A 14629-nucleotide genomic window follows, 5' to 3' on the forward strand; every position below is an offset into this window, starting at 1 on the left:
GCTGCAATTCCAGCACTCGGTAGGCTTGGACAGGAGGGGCATCACCTGGAGACTGTTTGGACCATTTAGCAAGCTCCTGTTTAAAATGATAACAAAAGTGAATCAAGCTGGCACGGGAATGCCAACTGGGTGACAGCACTGAGAAGACAGTCCCTGGAGCAAGCTGCCTAGGGAGACTAGCCATATCTGAGAGTGCTGAGCTGAGACGCCAGCCTCAGGCCTCCTCACATGCACACACATGTACCCACACACATTTGAGCATACAGTGCATAAACACATACAGAAACACCATGAATGCACACATACATGCGCAGAAAAAAAGGAAGAAAGAAAAGAAAAGAAAAAAATCCTCCAAAAAATTCAGAAGTAAAGGTATTACACAGAGATCCCGACAGTGTCAGCGGATGAGCTGGGCAATGCTGGTGGGTGGCAGATGCTGTGTGAGCTGGGCACTTTCTCCAGTGGGCTCCTTGTGTAGCTGGATGCTCCCTCTCACGTCCCTGTACAGACCTCATAGTCATGGGCATTGGCACGAGCTTTACAGCCCAGCGGCGTGTCAGGTGCAGGCATGCCCCTCACCATTCCTGCGCCCTTTCTGTGGCTCTGGGGTGGGCACACTCTCCATTTTCTCTACATACTGTTCTAGCGCGTGCCCCATCCTCACAGCTTTGAAACCTGCTGATGTTTCTGTGGAATACATTTCCAAAGAGGGAATTCCTAGGGAAAAAATCACTTATGTTTTTCCAAAGTGTAACTAATGCTCACAATCCCTGGATATTGCTAAGAGCCGGGTGCCCAGTGCACCAACCCCAAGCTTATGCGGTGCTGGGGATCAAACCCAGGGCCTTCCATACTCTAACTTGACACTCTCCCAACTGAGATACCTCTTCCAGCTAAAGGACAATTTTACAATGCTCTGTCTCTGTTTTGCCCATGACTTGATACAGTTCCAGTGGGCATTGTCTCCTTTAAGCCAACGATCACCTCAGAGCTAATTTGTCATCTCTAGCAATTCTGGTTTAAAGTCCTTTGTCATTTTGTGATTTCCAGAGGATTTACACCGTTGGTTTAACAGGAAGAAGCCCACGTGCAAAGAGGCGTGTGGTGAATCTGAGCCGCAGGAGGGTGCCCCTGAGGAACGCCTGCCTCGAGGACAGTTCACCACCGTGGATCGAGAAGCCATCTGGGCTGAAGTAGAGAAGGAACCAGAGAAATGCCCACCAAGAAGTGATCTAAGTGAGGAAGACCTGCCCTACTATGTGGACCTTCCAGACAGGATGACCTCTGGTGGCGGGGATAGCAGTGAGCACACAGAGTCTGCAGACACGAGCTCTGGCCACACTGACAGTGAGAACACATCCACTTTCTCATCTCCCTCCCACGATCTGCAGGACCTGAGCCACGAGGAAAACTGCTGTGCTCCGATCCCCATCGGGGGCAGGGCATACTCCAAGCGAGCGGCCTTGCTGGCAGCCTTCCAGCCAGAAAGCCCCAGGTCCAATGCCAGGTTAAGCCTGGTGCGAGCAGACTCAGACAAGACACAGGCTTCCGAGTCGTTTTCCAGTGACGAGGAGGCTGACGTGGAGCTCCAAGCCATCACCACATCGAGGCTGTTGAAGCAGCAGAGGGAGAAGCAGGAGACAGTCGAGGCCTTGTTCAAACACATCTTGCTCTACCTGCAGCCCTACGACTCCCAGAGGGTCCTGTATGCCTTCTCCGTACTGGAGGCCGTGCTTAAGACCAATCCCAAGGAGTTCATTGAGGCTGTGTCCAGGACGGGCATAGACACCAGCTCCACCGCGCACCTCAACCTCATCTCCAACCTCCTGGCACGCCACCAGGAGGCCCTCATCGGCCAGAGCTTTTATGGCAAGCTGCAGACCCAGGCCCCCAATGTCTGCCCCCACTCCCTGCTCATTGAACTCCTTACCTACCTCTGCCTGAGCTTCCTCCGCTCCTACTACCCCTGCTACCTGAAGGTCTGCCACAGGGACATCCTTGGCAACCGCGACGTGCAGGTCAAGAGCGTGGAGGTCCTCATTAGGATTACAGCACAGCTGGTCTCCATGGCCAAGTCGGCGGAAGGGAAGAACACGGAGTTCATCCACAGCCTGCTGCAGAGGTGCAAGGTCCAGGAGTTCGTCCTGCTCTCGCTGTCCGCGTCCATGTACACCAGCCAGAAGCGCTACGGCCTGGCCACCGCCGACCGGGGCGGCAGGCTCCTCGCGGAGGACAGCCTCTTTGAGGAGAGCCTCATCAATCTGGGGCAGGACCAGATCTGGAGCGAGCACCCACTGCAGATCGAGCTGCTCAAGCTGCTGCAGGCCCTCATCGTCCTGGAGCACCACCTGGGCCAGGGCCAGGAGGAGGCGGAGACTCAGCCGGCCCTATCCCGAGAGTGGCAGAGGGCTCTCAACTTCCAGCAGGCCATCGGTGCCATGCAGTACGTGCAGCCCCACCCCCTCACCTCCCAGGGCCTTCTGGTCTCAGCTGTGGTGAGAGGGCTGCAGCCCGCCTATGGCTACGGCATGCACCCCGCCTGGGTGAGCCTGGTCACGCATTCCTTGCCATACTTTGGAAAGTCTCTGGGCTGGACAGTGACACCCTTTGTTATCCAGATTTGCAAAAATTTGGACGATCTGGTCAAGCAATATGAAAGTGAATCTGTCAAGTTCACCATCAGGTATGCTGGAATCTTATTGGCAGATTTTGTAATAAATGTCTCTGTTGCCAAGGCAGTTGAAAGATAATCAACCCCCTCAGAAGGCTGGGGACTGTCATCAGCAGGAGTGTACCTGCTTCCATCCTTTGGCTTTAACCCCACATGTCTCCTGCTAGCATCTATGAACCCGAGGGTCCATCTGGATGGCCTTACATACATAGTATACACGGGTGAGCTCTGTGCTAATTGATACCCTGTGTAAATAAATCCACACAGCAACCCAGGCCTTCTCAGAGGTGCCAGCCAGTTAGTTAACTCTGTTAGTTTTGCAAAATAGAAATAAACAAAACCAGAATCAGCTTTAGAGTAACTCTAAAACACCTAAAACCATTTTTCAGTAGTGACTTTATAACATAAAGCAGCACCCAAAATGCCCGTGCTTTCGGGAGCCCAGTCAGTCAAACACAGCGAGTCGATCGCTGTGTTCTGTGTTTACGTGTCAGGCTGCAACCTTCATGGCCTTATGTTCTTTCAAATTCTCAAAACCAATTTCTTGTTTTTTAAATATTCTTCTAATACTTACCATTGTGTGTATGCGCGTGTGTGTGTGCATGCATGTGTGTTTTCAAGGACAAGATGGGATGCTGTTCTTTTCTTCTAAGTTGGTTCTGGGACAAACTCAGGTCACCACCTTTACCCCCCATTATTTTATTTAACAATTTCTCATTTCTTCTCCATAGTACAACCTCAAAGAAGGAAAACATTTCTCCTGACTACCCGCTCACTCTTCTGGAAGGTCTTACGACCATTAGCCATTTTTGTCTTTTGGAACAGCCTACCCAACATAAAAAGGTACATTTCCCTCCCCGCTAGAATCTGAGGCAAATTGTTTGTTTTGTCTTTCCTCGACTGTGACTGTGTTATGTACATAATGATACATGAATGATGCAAATGTCATGCAAATATATGTGAACTGCAAATGAGAATATAAATATATGAGGTCTACATGTGTGCAATATGCAAATATGCAAGATATTCAAATGTATATACAAACATAGGTGTGTATACACAAGAAGCAAAAGTCGGTGAGTCCTTCAGCCTTTGCTCACTGATCCATCAGCTGGCAATAGTGGTAAGATAGAAAGCAGATTGATTGACTTTCGGCTTGCTTAACTCGTGTGTGTGTGTGTGTGTGTGTGTGTGTCTGTGTGTGTCTGTGTGTGTGTCTGTGTGTCTGTGTGTGTCTGTGTCTGTCTGTCTGTGTCTGTGTGTGTGTATGTCTGTCTGTGTGTCTATGTCTGTGTGTGTCTGTGTGTGTGTGTGTGTGTGTGTGTGTGTGTCTGTGTGTGTGTCTGTGTGTCTGTGTGTGTGTATGTCTGTCTGTGTGTCTATGTCTGTGTGTGTCTGTGTGTGTGTGTGTCTGTGTGTGTCTGTGTGTGTGTCTGTGTGTGTCTGTGTCTGTCTGTGTGTGTCTGTGTGTGTGTATGTCTGTCTGTGTGTCTATGTCTGTGTGTGTGTGTGTCTGTGTGTGTGTGTGTGTGTGTGTGTGTGTGTCTGTGTGTGTGTCTGTGTCTGTCTGTGTGTGTCTGTGTGTGTGTATGTCTGTCTGTGTGTCTATGTCTGTGTGTGTGTGTGTCTGTGTGTGTGTGTGTGTCTGTGTGTGTGTGTGTGTCTGTGTGTGTCTGTGTGTGTGTGTGCGTGTGTGTGTCTGTGTATATGTGAGTGTGTGTGTGTGTGTGTGTGTGTCTGTGTGTGTATGTCTGTCTGTGTGTCTATGTCTGTGTGTGTGTGTGTCTGTGTGTGTGTGTGTGTGTGTGTGTGTATGTGCTGTACACACAGGCACATTCGTAAGCCTGTGTACGTGCATATGGAGACCAGAGGAAGATTTCGGTTCTTCCTCTATTGTTCTCTACTTTTTGCCCTAAAATGAGGTCTCACTGAGCCAGAAGCTGTCTGCTTTGGCTAGTCTGGCCAGCTGGCTGGTGAGCTCCCAGGATCTGCCTGTTCCTCTCCAGTGCTGAAGGTACAAACACACAAAGCTATGCCCAGCTTTTTTTTTTTTTTTTTTTTTTTTTTTTGAGACAGGGTTTCTCTGTGTAGCCCTAGCTGTCCTGGAGCTCACTCTGTAGACCAGGCTGGCCTCGAACTCAGAAATCCATCTGCCTCTGCCTCCCAAGTGCTGGGATTAAAGGCATGCACCACCACGCCCGGCTTTTGCCCAACTTTTTAAATCGATGCTAGGGATTTGAACACATGTCCTCATGCTTGCACAGAAACACCTTTCTTGCTCATTAAACCATCCCTCACCCTGCACTCATCTTAGTGTAAGTGATCTTTTTTAACCTCCTGATGTCGTGATGGGCTGCTTGTGAAATCTGAAATCTGAAATCTGCTTGTGAAATCTGAGCTGCTCTGCTGTGTCTAGCTAAGTCTTAGGACAAAAGCTTGGCCTAGTGGTGCATGCCTGTGGTGGAGGGAAGAGGATCAGAATTCAGGATCCTCTTTAGCTAAGTTAAGTAGCAAGTTTGAGACCAGTCTGAACTACATGAGACCCTCTCTTAAAAACAAAACAAAACACAATCTTAAAGTATACCCACTGTTTTGATTATTTTTTAAAACTTTATTTAAACTGGGCAGGTGGATCTCTATGAGTTCAAGGCCAGCCTGGTCTACATAGCGAATTCTAGGACAGCTAAAACTATATAATAGAGAGTCCCTATCTCAAAAAAGATTATAACGTGAAGCTTTGTATCAGCTCTGTCTCAAGCAATGGATTGATATATACAGGGACAGATGTCACTTCCAGACTGCCTCATGGGCGGTAATCCACCCTACATCCCAGCAGCAGCAGCATCCCCAGGGGAAAGGGGACTTGGCTGGGGCAGTGAGCCTCAGGCACCCATTTGAACTTTCAGACTGCTGCCGTAAGCGATCCCATCAACCTGAGAAATGCCAAGAACGCCATTTTGGAAGAGCTACCTCGAATAGTGAACACCATGGCCCTTATCTGGAATGTTCTCAGAAAGGAGGAAACTCAGAAGAGACCAGTGGATCTCCTGGGAGCCACCAAAGGGTCATCCTCTGTTTACTTTAAAACCACCAAGGTGAGGCCTTCCTTGGGTCTGTTGGTTTGTGTGTGAGCTGCACCCGCACAGCCTCCAGAGTGCTGGAATCTCAGCTGAGCAATACCCTGTTGCTTTTCTCTCTGGCTGCATCGTTCCCCGGGTCTCTATAAGCCAGGATTGGGGGCACATGCCTGCACTCCAGCACTCAGAGAATAGCATTGCTGCAAGTTGGAAGCCAGATGGAGCTGCACAGTGAGCTCCAGGCCAGCCAGGGCCACATAGCCAGTCCTCGCCTCCTCGGTAAACAAAGAAAGCAGTGCACATATGGAAACATATATGCAAATATTAATAAAAAGGCTTAATGGGACCCACAGTCCAAACCAGACGGAAAAATCTCCCCTTAAGATAAATATGATGGGGCCGGGCAGTGATGCCGCACGCCTTTAATCCCAGCACTCGGGAGGCAGAGGCAGGCGGATCATCTTGAGAGGTATCTGGAGATACACGAGACCCTTTCTCATAAAAACCAGCAAACCTGTGTGTTTATACAGAGCAGAAGAATGCAGTGGTTTCAGCTTTCTTGAAACACATTGTTGATGAAAGTCTGATGATTAGACTTAGCCCTTACATGAGTGTCTGTGGACTCTCGGCTTAAACATGGCTCATCTCTCAGCGGTGTCTCTGAAGCCTGAGACATGGCGGGCATGGGAGAGCTTCTTTATCTTATTAAGCAAATACCCCCAAAACATTGAGTCTGTTGGTTTTTTATCTCTGCCTCAGAAGTCTGCAGACACAGAAGCTGGTCTGTGATAATCTGATACTGTTTATGGTGGCTCACAGTTATCGAGTGCAAGAGTTGGGTGGCCCTGGCTCACCTTTGAGTCCACACTGACCAGTGATGGGCAAGTACACTCAGAACGTCCCATGAGGTCCAGACATGCTAGACAGAGTGCTATCCTCATGGCCATTGCTGTCTTGAAATCAGCAGCTGTGATTGGTCCTACAAGACTCTGACTCCTGCCTTTGTGTGGGGGAGGGAACATGTACAGAGACCCAGAGCATGTGGAGCTCTACCCTCCCTGAGGACATATTCCCCCTGTGGTCTGAGTTGCCCATGTTCCTATAGGTAACCCCAGTTAAGCTCCTGGCGGGAGGGAGGGTAGGGTGCAGGGGTGTGACAGCTCAGTGGGTAAATCATCTGTACACACACACACACACACCTCACATCTCTCTCATGAATTATAAATAAAAGTTGGAGTTACTGAATTCTTAAAAATAATAAGCTGGGCATGGTAGCACACATGGTTAGTCTCAGCACTCGGGAGGTAGAGGCAGATGGATCTCTGTGAGATTAAGCTTAGCCTGGTCTACAGAGTGAGTTCCAGGCTACATAGTGAGACTCTGCTTTAAACCAACTCTGGGCCATCATTTCTTGGGTCTGTCATTAGTGAGTAGATACTCAGGTCTCTGCAGGGAGATTGAACCCAATAGGTGTGTGTAAAGGGACAGCCATGCAAGCTCACACTGCTTATGAAAAGCTGCTCTAAACAGGCCCCGAATATCCTTTGCACTTCTCGTTCTGTCTGGGCCTCAGTTTTGTTATTAAGCTCTCCTGCCTCGTGTGCAGACGAAGCGATTTCGATAAAGGACAATGCTTTTGTCTACCGTGGAGCATGAGGGTGAGGCTCTGCCAGGCACCAGGCCCTGCTTGTGCTCCTGTGGGCCAGCCAAGCAAAGCCGCTGTCCTCATGGCAGTAGTGCACGGCTGCAGGACGCTGCCTGGGCGGTGCCATCAGGGAGGGGGCAGTACTGGGCACAGTGGCAGGTCTGAGACCACGGTGGGAGGGCTGAAGCAGAGCAGAGTGTTTGGGGCAGGGAGAACGGCTGCTTGCAGGAATGTGGGAAACCCAAAGGCAGAGTACAGAGATGGCTAGGGCCAGATTCCAGCTTTATCCTGAATTGCTTAACTAATACAATTTGGTAAGTGCTGCATACTTTTAGAACTTGAAAATTAACGTTTCTAATGATTCTAAGCCCTCTCCCTGCTGCTGTAGGTACAGCTAGGCTGTGGGATTTCTGTGGGACTGACGTGTAGGTAGTAAAGTTCAGTGGGAAAGCCCTGGCCAAGCATGCTCCAGCATGCTCCAGACCCTGGACCCCAGCTCCTGTGCTGCAGAGGGACGCACACAACCAGGCGCATACATCGGTACACATACACACAGAGGCGTGCACACATACACACAGGTACACAGACAGGGTTACACAGTGGTACACATACAAGTATGCACACTCACACAGGTGCACACACAAGTATACATACTCACACACAGTTACACAGACAGGTATACATACATGTGCAGGTGCACACACAGATTTATACACACAGGCATACACAGACAGGCACACATAGTGATATACACACGAGTGCATACACAGAGCTATATATACACACACAGGTACACTCACATAGGTATACACACAAACACCGGTGGTCAGGTTTAATCACCTCTCAGTAATATTTACCATCTCAAGACTCTGTCAGGCAACTCACCTAGCTGTGTCCCCATCCTGGCTGCTCACCGTGCCTTATCTCTGCCATCTCACATCCAGCTCGTGGGAGCAGACTCAGCCCCTCCTCTGCCCCAGTCCCCACAGTAGTGCTGTGAAGCACACTGCTATAATTCTGAGTTGCTGAGTGTGCCTCAGGTACGGGCCTGATGCTACTCTGTGAAGACTTTTTTGTTTTTGTTTTTTGGGGTTTTTTTTGTTTTTGTTTTGTTTTTGTTTTTGTTAACTCTTGCTTTTCTTTTCACCAGACCATCAGACAAAAAATTTTAGACTTGCTGAACCCCTTGACAGGCCATCTTGGGGTCCAGCTGATAGCTGCGGTTGCCACCGTGTGGAACAGAAAGCAGGCACGGCGCCACAGCAAGACCAAGGTAGGATGAAGACGGAGAGGGCTGGCTACATGGGCTCAGTGCATGCGGTGCCTGCTGATCCCCACAGACTGTCCTCTAACCTCTGCACCCACACTCACAAGATAAAAAAATGGAAGAAGAAAGATAGAGGATAAATGTGAGGACAGGAAGCATCAACCTTGGGCCTCCACACCCATGCACACACTCACACCCACGCACACACTCACACAGACATGGAAGTACCTCCATGCACACCACGATCACATCAGACTTCCTTCTCGGGGGACAGCCACCGTGGAAGGCTATGTGTGTGCTGTCTTGCTTTTACCTTCTCCTGTCAGCCTTCAAGGAACTCTCTTCTTCTGGGCAGATGGTCCCCGTGGCAAACACGTCCCAGCACACCCTTGTCGACCTGGTCTGTGCTCTCAGCACCCTGCAGACAGACTCAGTGCTGCAGCTGGTGAAGGAGGTGGTGAAGAGGCCAGCGCAGATCAAAGGGGATGAGGTAAGGCGCCCTGGGGAGGGAAATATACCCTGGGGGATCCGCAGGCAGGTGCGTGGCAGGTGCGTGGCAGGCCTCCTTCCTGGTGCTTCTTCCAGGAAGAAGTGACCTGGTGGGAAAGAGAGAATTCTTTGGGTTGTAAGGAAGCCCTGTCGCTGTGTGTTCAGACTTTGGGCACTGCTGTTTCTTAGTGGGAGCTACCTGAGGTCAGCTTGCCTGTCCCTGATGGCTCACATCCTGCCTGATGCTCAACTCTTAGCACCTTCTAGAAAAAGGAAATGGCACCTGCCTTCAGGAGCACCACAGCTGTGGAGGTGCAGAAAGTAAACAAAGCCAGGCTCTTGCAGGGGCGCAGACCTGTGGAAGTTAGCAGGCTCCAGGGCAGGGGGAGGTGCTGGGTCCAGTTCCGATTTGGTTTTGATGACCAGCGAGGAAAGTGAGAGGTCACAGAGGAGGGGGGCTGTGAGGTCAGCTCAGGGGATCAGGCCAGCTGAGCTTGCTCTCTGTGTTAATGGAAGTTAGTTAGCCTGACCTCCCCACAAAGAAATAGAGATCAGCTTCCCTGTGGTCTGACTTCAAAGGGGGTGGCCATATGTCCCCAAGGCACACACTAGGGAGCCCAGCAGTCCTCAGCCCTTGTGAGAAAGTCAGGGACGGAGCTGGGTTGGAGACCACCAGGAATGAGTGTCCATTCTGTTGGCGACCTGAGCTTTCTCTGCATGCGCTTGCTGGAGCTTCAGAAACCGTCCTAGTGACACAGCCTGACCATGGGTGACTCAGAAACCATCCTAGTGACACAGCCTGACCATGGGTGACTCAGAAACCATCCTAGTGACACAGCCTGACCATGGGTGACTCAGAAACCATCCTAGTGACACAGCCTGACCATGGGTGACTCAGAAACCATCCTAGTGACACAGCCTGACCATGGGTGACTCAGAAACCATCCTAGTGACACAGCCTGACCATGGGTGACTCAGAAACCATCCTAGTGACACAGCCTGACCATGGGTGACTCAGAAACCATCCTAGTGACACAGCGTGACTGTTGGTGACTCAGAAACCATTCTAGTGACACAGCCTGCCCATGGGTGACTCAGAAACCATTCTAGTGACACAGCCTGACCATGGGTGACTCAGAAACTATCCTAGTGACACAGCCTGACCATTGGTGACTCAGGTTTCCTGTGTGTGAGAGAGAGGGGCTACAAGAGACTGCTGTGCTGACGGCCTAGCTCTTGCAGCACGAAGTCAGCAGTTGGCCACAGCGTGTTAAAAACAGTCAGAAGCCAGGCATAGTGGCGCACGCCTTTAATCCCAGCACTCGGAAGGCAGAGGCAGGCGGATTTCTGAGTTCGAGGCCAGCCTGGTCTACAAAGTGAGTTCCAGGACAGCCAGGACTGCACAGAGAAACCCTGTCTGGAAAAACCAAACAAAAAACAACAACAAAAAAAAAAAAAAACAGTCAGAAGACACAACTTATCCAGACCATCAGGGAAGGAAGAGATGGATTGCATGGACTGAAGCCAACAGCTTTAAAGTACAGCTGTCAATCTGCTCTGCTTGGAAGGAAACAAAGTAGTTTGTCTGGGCCAAATTTGAGTGACCATGGTCTGAGAAGACAAAGTGAAGTTATCCTGAGGTCCCACTGTGAAAAGGTTCCATGGTTGTATAGTTACAGGACAGAGGGAAGTCATGAAGCCATGTATTTACAGATTCAAAGGAGCTAGGGCTTGTCTGCTCCAGTTCAGATGTCATCTGTATGGAATTGCCAGCTGTGGGGCCGGAGACTTGAGTTCAAGGCTGGTGGGTCAGATCCAGCGGCTGACTTACTTACCTGCCTGTTATAGGAGCTAAAGCGAGCTCCAGGTGACGGCCTCCTTCTCAGCCTCTGTCCCTCCCTCTGAGGTGAGTCTTTAGTTCTCAGGGGCAGGAGCATGGAGTGGCAGGATTGAACTAGGGAACTCATGACAGGTCTGGCAAGATTCCACCTCACCATCTAAGAGTCCTTATCAAGACCACCTTTAGTCATGCACACGAACTGTACACATATGGACTGCACACACATGGACTACACATATATGAACTCAGAGTCACAGTAAAGAGACTTGAGAGGCGATTAGAGAATCAGCCTTGAGGCACAAGGTCCAAGGACACAGACAGCTCCCTTCCACATTTGTTGGAGCTCTGTTGGTTGATTGTCAACCTTCACCTGTCGCTGTACCTAGACCTTAAAGTAGGCGGGCCAGGAAGTGGGACTAGGAAATAGCCCTTCCTGGGGGCCCTTGTCAGGCTAGCTCTACTTCCTTAGATGCCAGGGCTGCGCCCTGGAGACAGCACATGCACAGTACAACCAGTGGGCCTCTTTAGGTTGTGTTTTTCAAGTTACTAGAAAGTCCATAGAAAGCTGTAACTTCTTATTTAGAGGGTGTGAAAAGGGAACCAGATTCTATCCATCTGATTGAAGATTGGTATTTCTCTGGTTATTTTAGTTGAACTTCTATAAATAGCTTCCTAAGAGGAAAAGTTTATTTGGGTGTTTTTTTGTTTTTTTTTTTTCCTCCTGTAACTCCAGCTGGTCAGGACTTAAGGAACTCTGATCTAGGCAGGGCACGCTCCTCCACTAAGGACTAGACCCTTGTTTTGCCAAGAGGCCATTCTGTGCGCTTATGAAGATCCACATTCTTCCTGGTCCGCAAGTTGGGACCTCACAGATATGGTTGTCCAGGTATATGCTAGTGTTGCTAGTGCGTGTTTACACAAGAGTCTTTGGCTCAAACTTATGTCACGTAACCACAGTTCCTGTCAGAAGAGACAGACAACTCGAGGAAGGGAAGACATATGTATCTGCTAATGGCTTCTGAGGCTCTGTCCATTGGCAGGGCCACTCAGCCCATGGTAGCAGCAGGAGCATGTATGGAGACTGTTCATGTCACAGCAGACCAGGAAGAGACCAGGTAGGCCTATCCAGGGGCCAGGATGTGACCTCCAAAGGTCTTCCCCCAGTGTCTCACAGACACCCAAACAGCACTTCACTTTTGGGAACCAGTGTGTGTAACATGGGCCCGTGGGAGGCACTTCAGATTCAAACCTTAGCAGCTGCAGCCCTGTTGAGTTTTCTGTTGAGTTCTTTGATACTCTCCCTTCCTACCCACTTGCAGTGACTGGTGTTGCCTTCTTTACCTTCCTACCAGCCTGCAGTGACTGGTGTTGCCTTCTTTCCCTTCCTTCCCACCTGCAGTGACTCATGTTGCCTTCCTTTTCAGAAGTCTCCCCTGGTGGACATTCCTGTGTTGCAGTTCTGCTATGCTTTCATCCAAAGGTAATGACGTCTCCTGCGTTGGCAGGGACTGTGAGGAATTAGCTAAGTTCAGAGAGCTTAAGTGTCATCACTCCCTCCCACGTGGGCGTGGCCTCAGTATCTGTACTTCTCTGTCTCTGAAGAGCGACATTTTTAAAGTCCACACGCTGCACACTGAAGGCTTTGTGCCAGTGAAGCTTTACCTGAGGCCTTTTAAGTTTTGAAAGGTTCAGGTTTATCTGAACGTGGCTTTAAAAGACCTGCAAGTAGGAAGTGTCAAGGCCCCTGGAGAGAAAGGAGAAGTGGTTTGGTTGACCCAGCTGGATCTAAGTCTGGGCTGTAGCTGCTGTACAGGGATCCCAACGTGCACAAAGCAGGGCCTCTGTTGCTGTACTCCTGTCACAGCTTGCAGAGGGCCATTTGTGTTGGGCTAAGTGAGGGATGGAGGGGCACGTGCACCTCGGGCAGCCATGCCTCCTACCCTGCAATGCCACAGCCTCCCCAAACAGCACCACCATCTGGAGGCCTTGTGCTCGACACCCATCAGGGTTGCTGGGTTCGGGGTTCAGGTTGGGGCTCACAGTAAATAAATGTGACAACCCTCGAAGTCTCCTTGGTTCGCACAGTTAACATCTCAGCTACTCCTCCTCTTCACAGTGTGCAGCCACAGACAGGTAAACTGAGGACTGCCATCCCAGCAGTCACTGGGCTGATTGATGTTAAATTCAAACTAGTGTCAGCCTTCTCTCAGGAGCATCTTTTGCAGTCTTCTGGGCTAGTCATGCCACTCTTTGGGATAGCCAGTGCTACTGTGACACCAGCTGACCTCTGTGGCTTTTAGTGGCTCTGAGCTGCTCAGCAGCTTCAGGGCAGATTTTTATCGTCCTTCTGCTGCAGAGGAGGAGCCACCAAGGTGGAACAAGAGGCAGGAAGGTAGGCACCAGGGTGTGGACCTGGGGCCCTCTGACTGCATCTGTGCTTTAGCAAACTGTACTGCAGTGCCTGGCTGCACAGCCGAGATGTCAGCACCCTCCTCGCTGCCGTAGAGGCCTGACCCTCTCGAGAGCTGCCCTGGGCAATGGTCAAATGCGTGTTTCACCTCCCTTCACGCTGCGTCTTTACCACCCATGATGCATGCTGTCCTCAGCGCTGGGCAAGCATGGCCAAGAATGAAAGCTGAGCAGCTGGCCAAGGCTTTCATTTTCCAGACAGTGAAAGGCGGAGTGGCCACATGTCAGAAGCTGCTCCAGGTTCCCCACCTGCAGGTGCTTGCCCCAGGACTGACTCTGAGCTTGCAGAGACTGTAATAAACTAAGCCGGGCAGCCATGAGGCCAGGCAGCTGTGCTGTTCTCCCAGCTGCTTCCCTGCATCTGAAATGTGCTCAGATTTGGTCTTGTTTTTTAAACAGACTGTCCATACCAGACCTGCAGGAGGCCTTCCCTTCCCTCCTGGGCGTCCTGAAGGAGGCTGCGCAGCTGAACCTGGCTCCCCCTGGATACTTTCTGCTTCTCAGGTATAGATTCTCCACATCCACACAGATACAGTGTTTTCTATAGGAGGGATACATTTTATCTTTATTTCTGTAACATTTTGACCAGAAGCTGATTGTCTCTCAACAGCATGTTGAATGACTTTGTGACAAGAACACCCAACCTGGAAAGCAAGAAGGACCAAAAAGACCTGCAGGTGTGTATATGAGACTGTTGGGGAAGGTCCAGTAGTCTGTCATCCTGTAGTCTGTAAGAATGCCACTGTTGCTAATAACCCTTACCCAGAACTGCATCTTAGCTTTGCCTGGGTTCTAAGCCTCTTCCACTCAGGAAGGAAGATCAAGCAGTCTTGGGCAGGGTCTATTGTGAGCTGGGCATTGATATCTCTAAAGCACGAATCTTTCTCCTCCCAGGAAGCTTTCCTTAAAACTTTCTCTTTGCCCCAGTATAAAAGCAAAGCGTGTTCATAAGAAAATTCAAAAATTCAAACAGTAAAACTTACCCAGATGTAGTGGCCCATGCGTATAATCCCAGCATTGAGGACCAGAATACTAAAACCAGGGTGCTGAGGCAGGGGGATTGCTATGAGTTCCAAGCCACATAGTGAATTCTATGGCTACTTAGTAAGGATCCATCTCAAAAACAAACAAACAAACAAACAAACAAACAAAGTCATGATATACTTCGGGC

The 14629-nt window shown here is 50.1% G+C and overlaps 1 protein-coding gene across 27 annotated transcripts in view; it reads left to right on the forward strand.

Annotated features, from left to right (window-relative positions):
- Dop1b (DOP1 leucine zipper like protein B) overlaps positions 1-14629 on the forward strand; it is a 98682-nt gene that overhangs the window by 56437 nt on the left and 27616 nt on the right. For 15 of the 27 annotated variants that reach the window (XR_001781862.2, XR_003951829.1, XR_001781864.2 and 12 more), the window contains 10 exons: positions 1051-2683; positions 3403-3514; positions 5578-5766; positions 8544-8666; positions 9016-9150; positions 12030-12104; positions 12414-12469; positions 13346-13381; positions 13858-13962; positions 14069-14135. Coding sequence is in view for 17 of the 27 variants with exons in the window: in XM_011246143.1 (XP_011244445.1) it covers positions 1051-2683; positions 3403-3514; positions 5578-5766; positions 8544-8666; positions 9016-9150; positions 12030-12104; positions 12414-12469; positions 13346-13381; positions 13858-13962; positions 14069-14135 (2531 nt within the window). In the remaining 10 variants the exon portion in view is untranslated. The remainder of the gene's footprint in view (positions 1-1050; positions 2684-3402; positions 3515-5577; positions 5767-8543; positions 8667-9015; positions 9151-12029; positions 12105-12413; positions 12470-13345; positions 13382-13857; positions 13963-14068; positions 14136-14629) is intronic. The other 12 variants (XR_001781865.1, XR_001781857.1, XR_001781858.1 and 9 more) reach the window with 3 other exon arrangements.

The sequence above is a fragment of the Mus musculus genome, chromosome 16 (assembly GCF_000001635.26).
Source record: "Mus musculus strain C57BL/6J chromosome 16, GRCm38.p6 C57BL/6J".
Taxonomy (NCBI): Eukaryota; Metazoa; Chordata; class Mammalia; order Rodentia; family Muridae; genus Mus; species Mus musculus.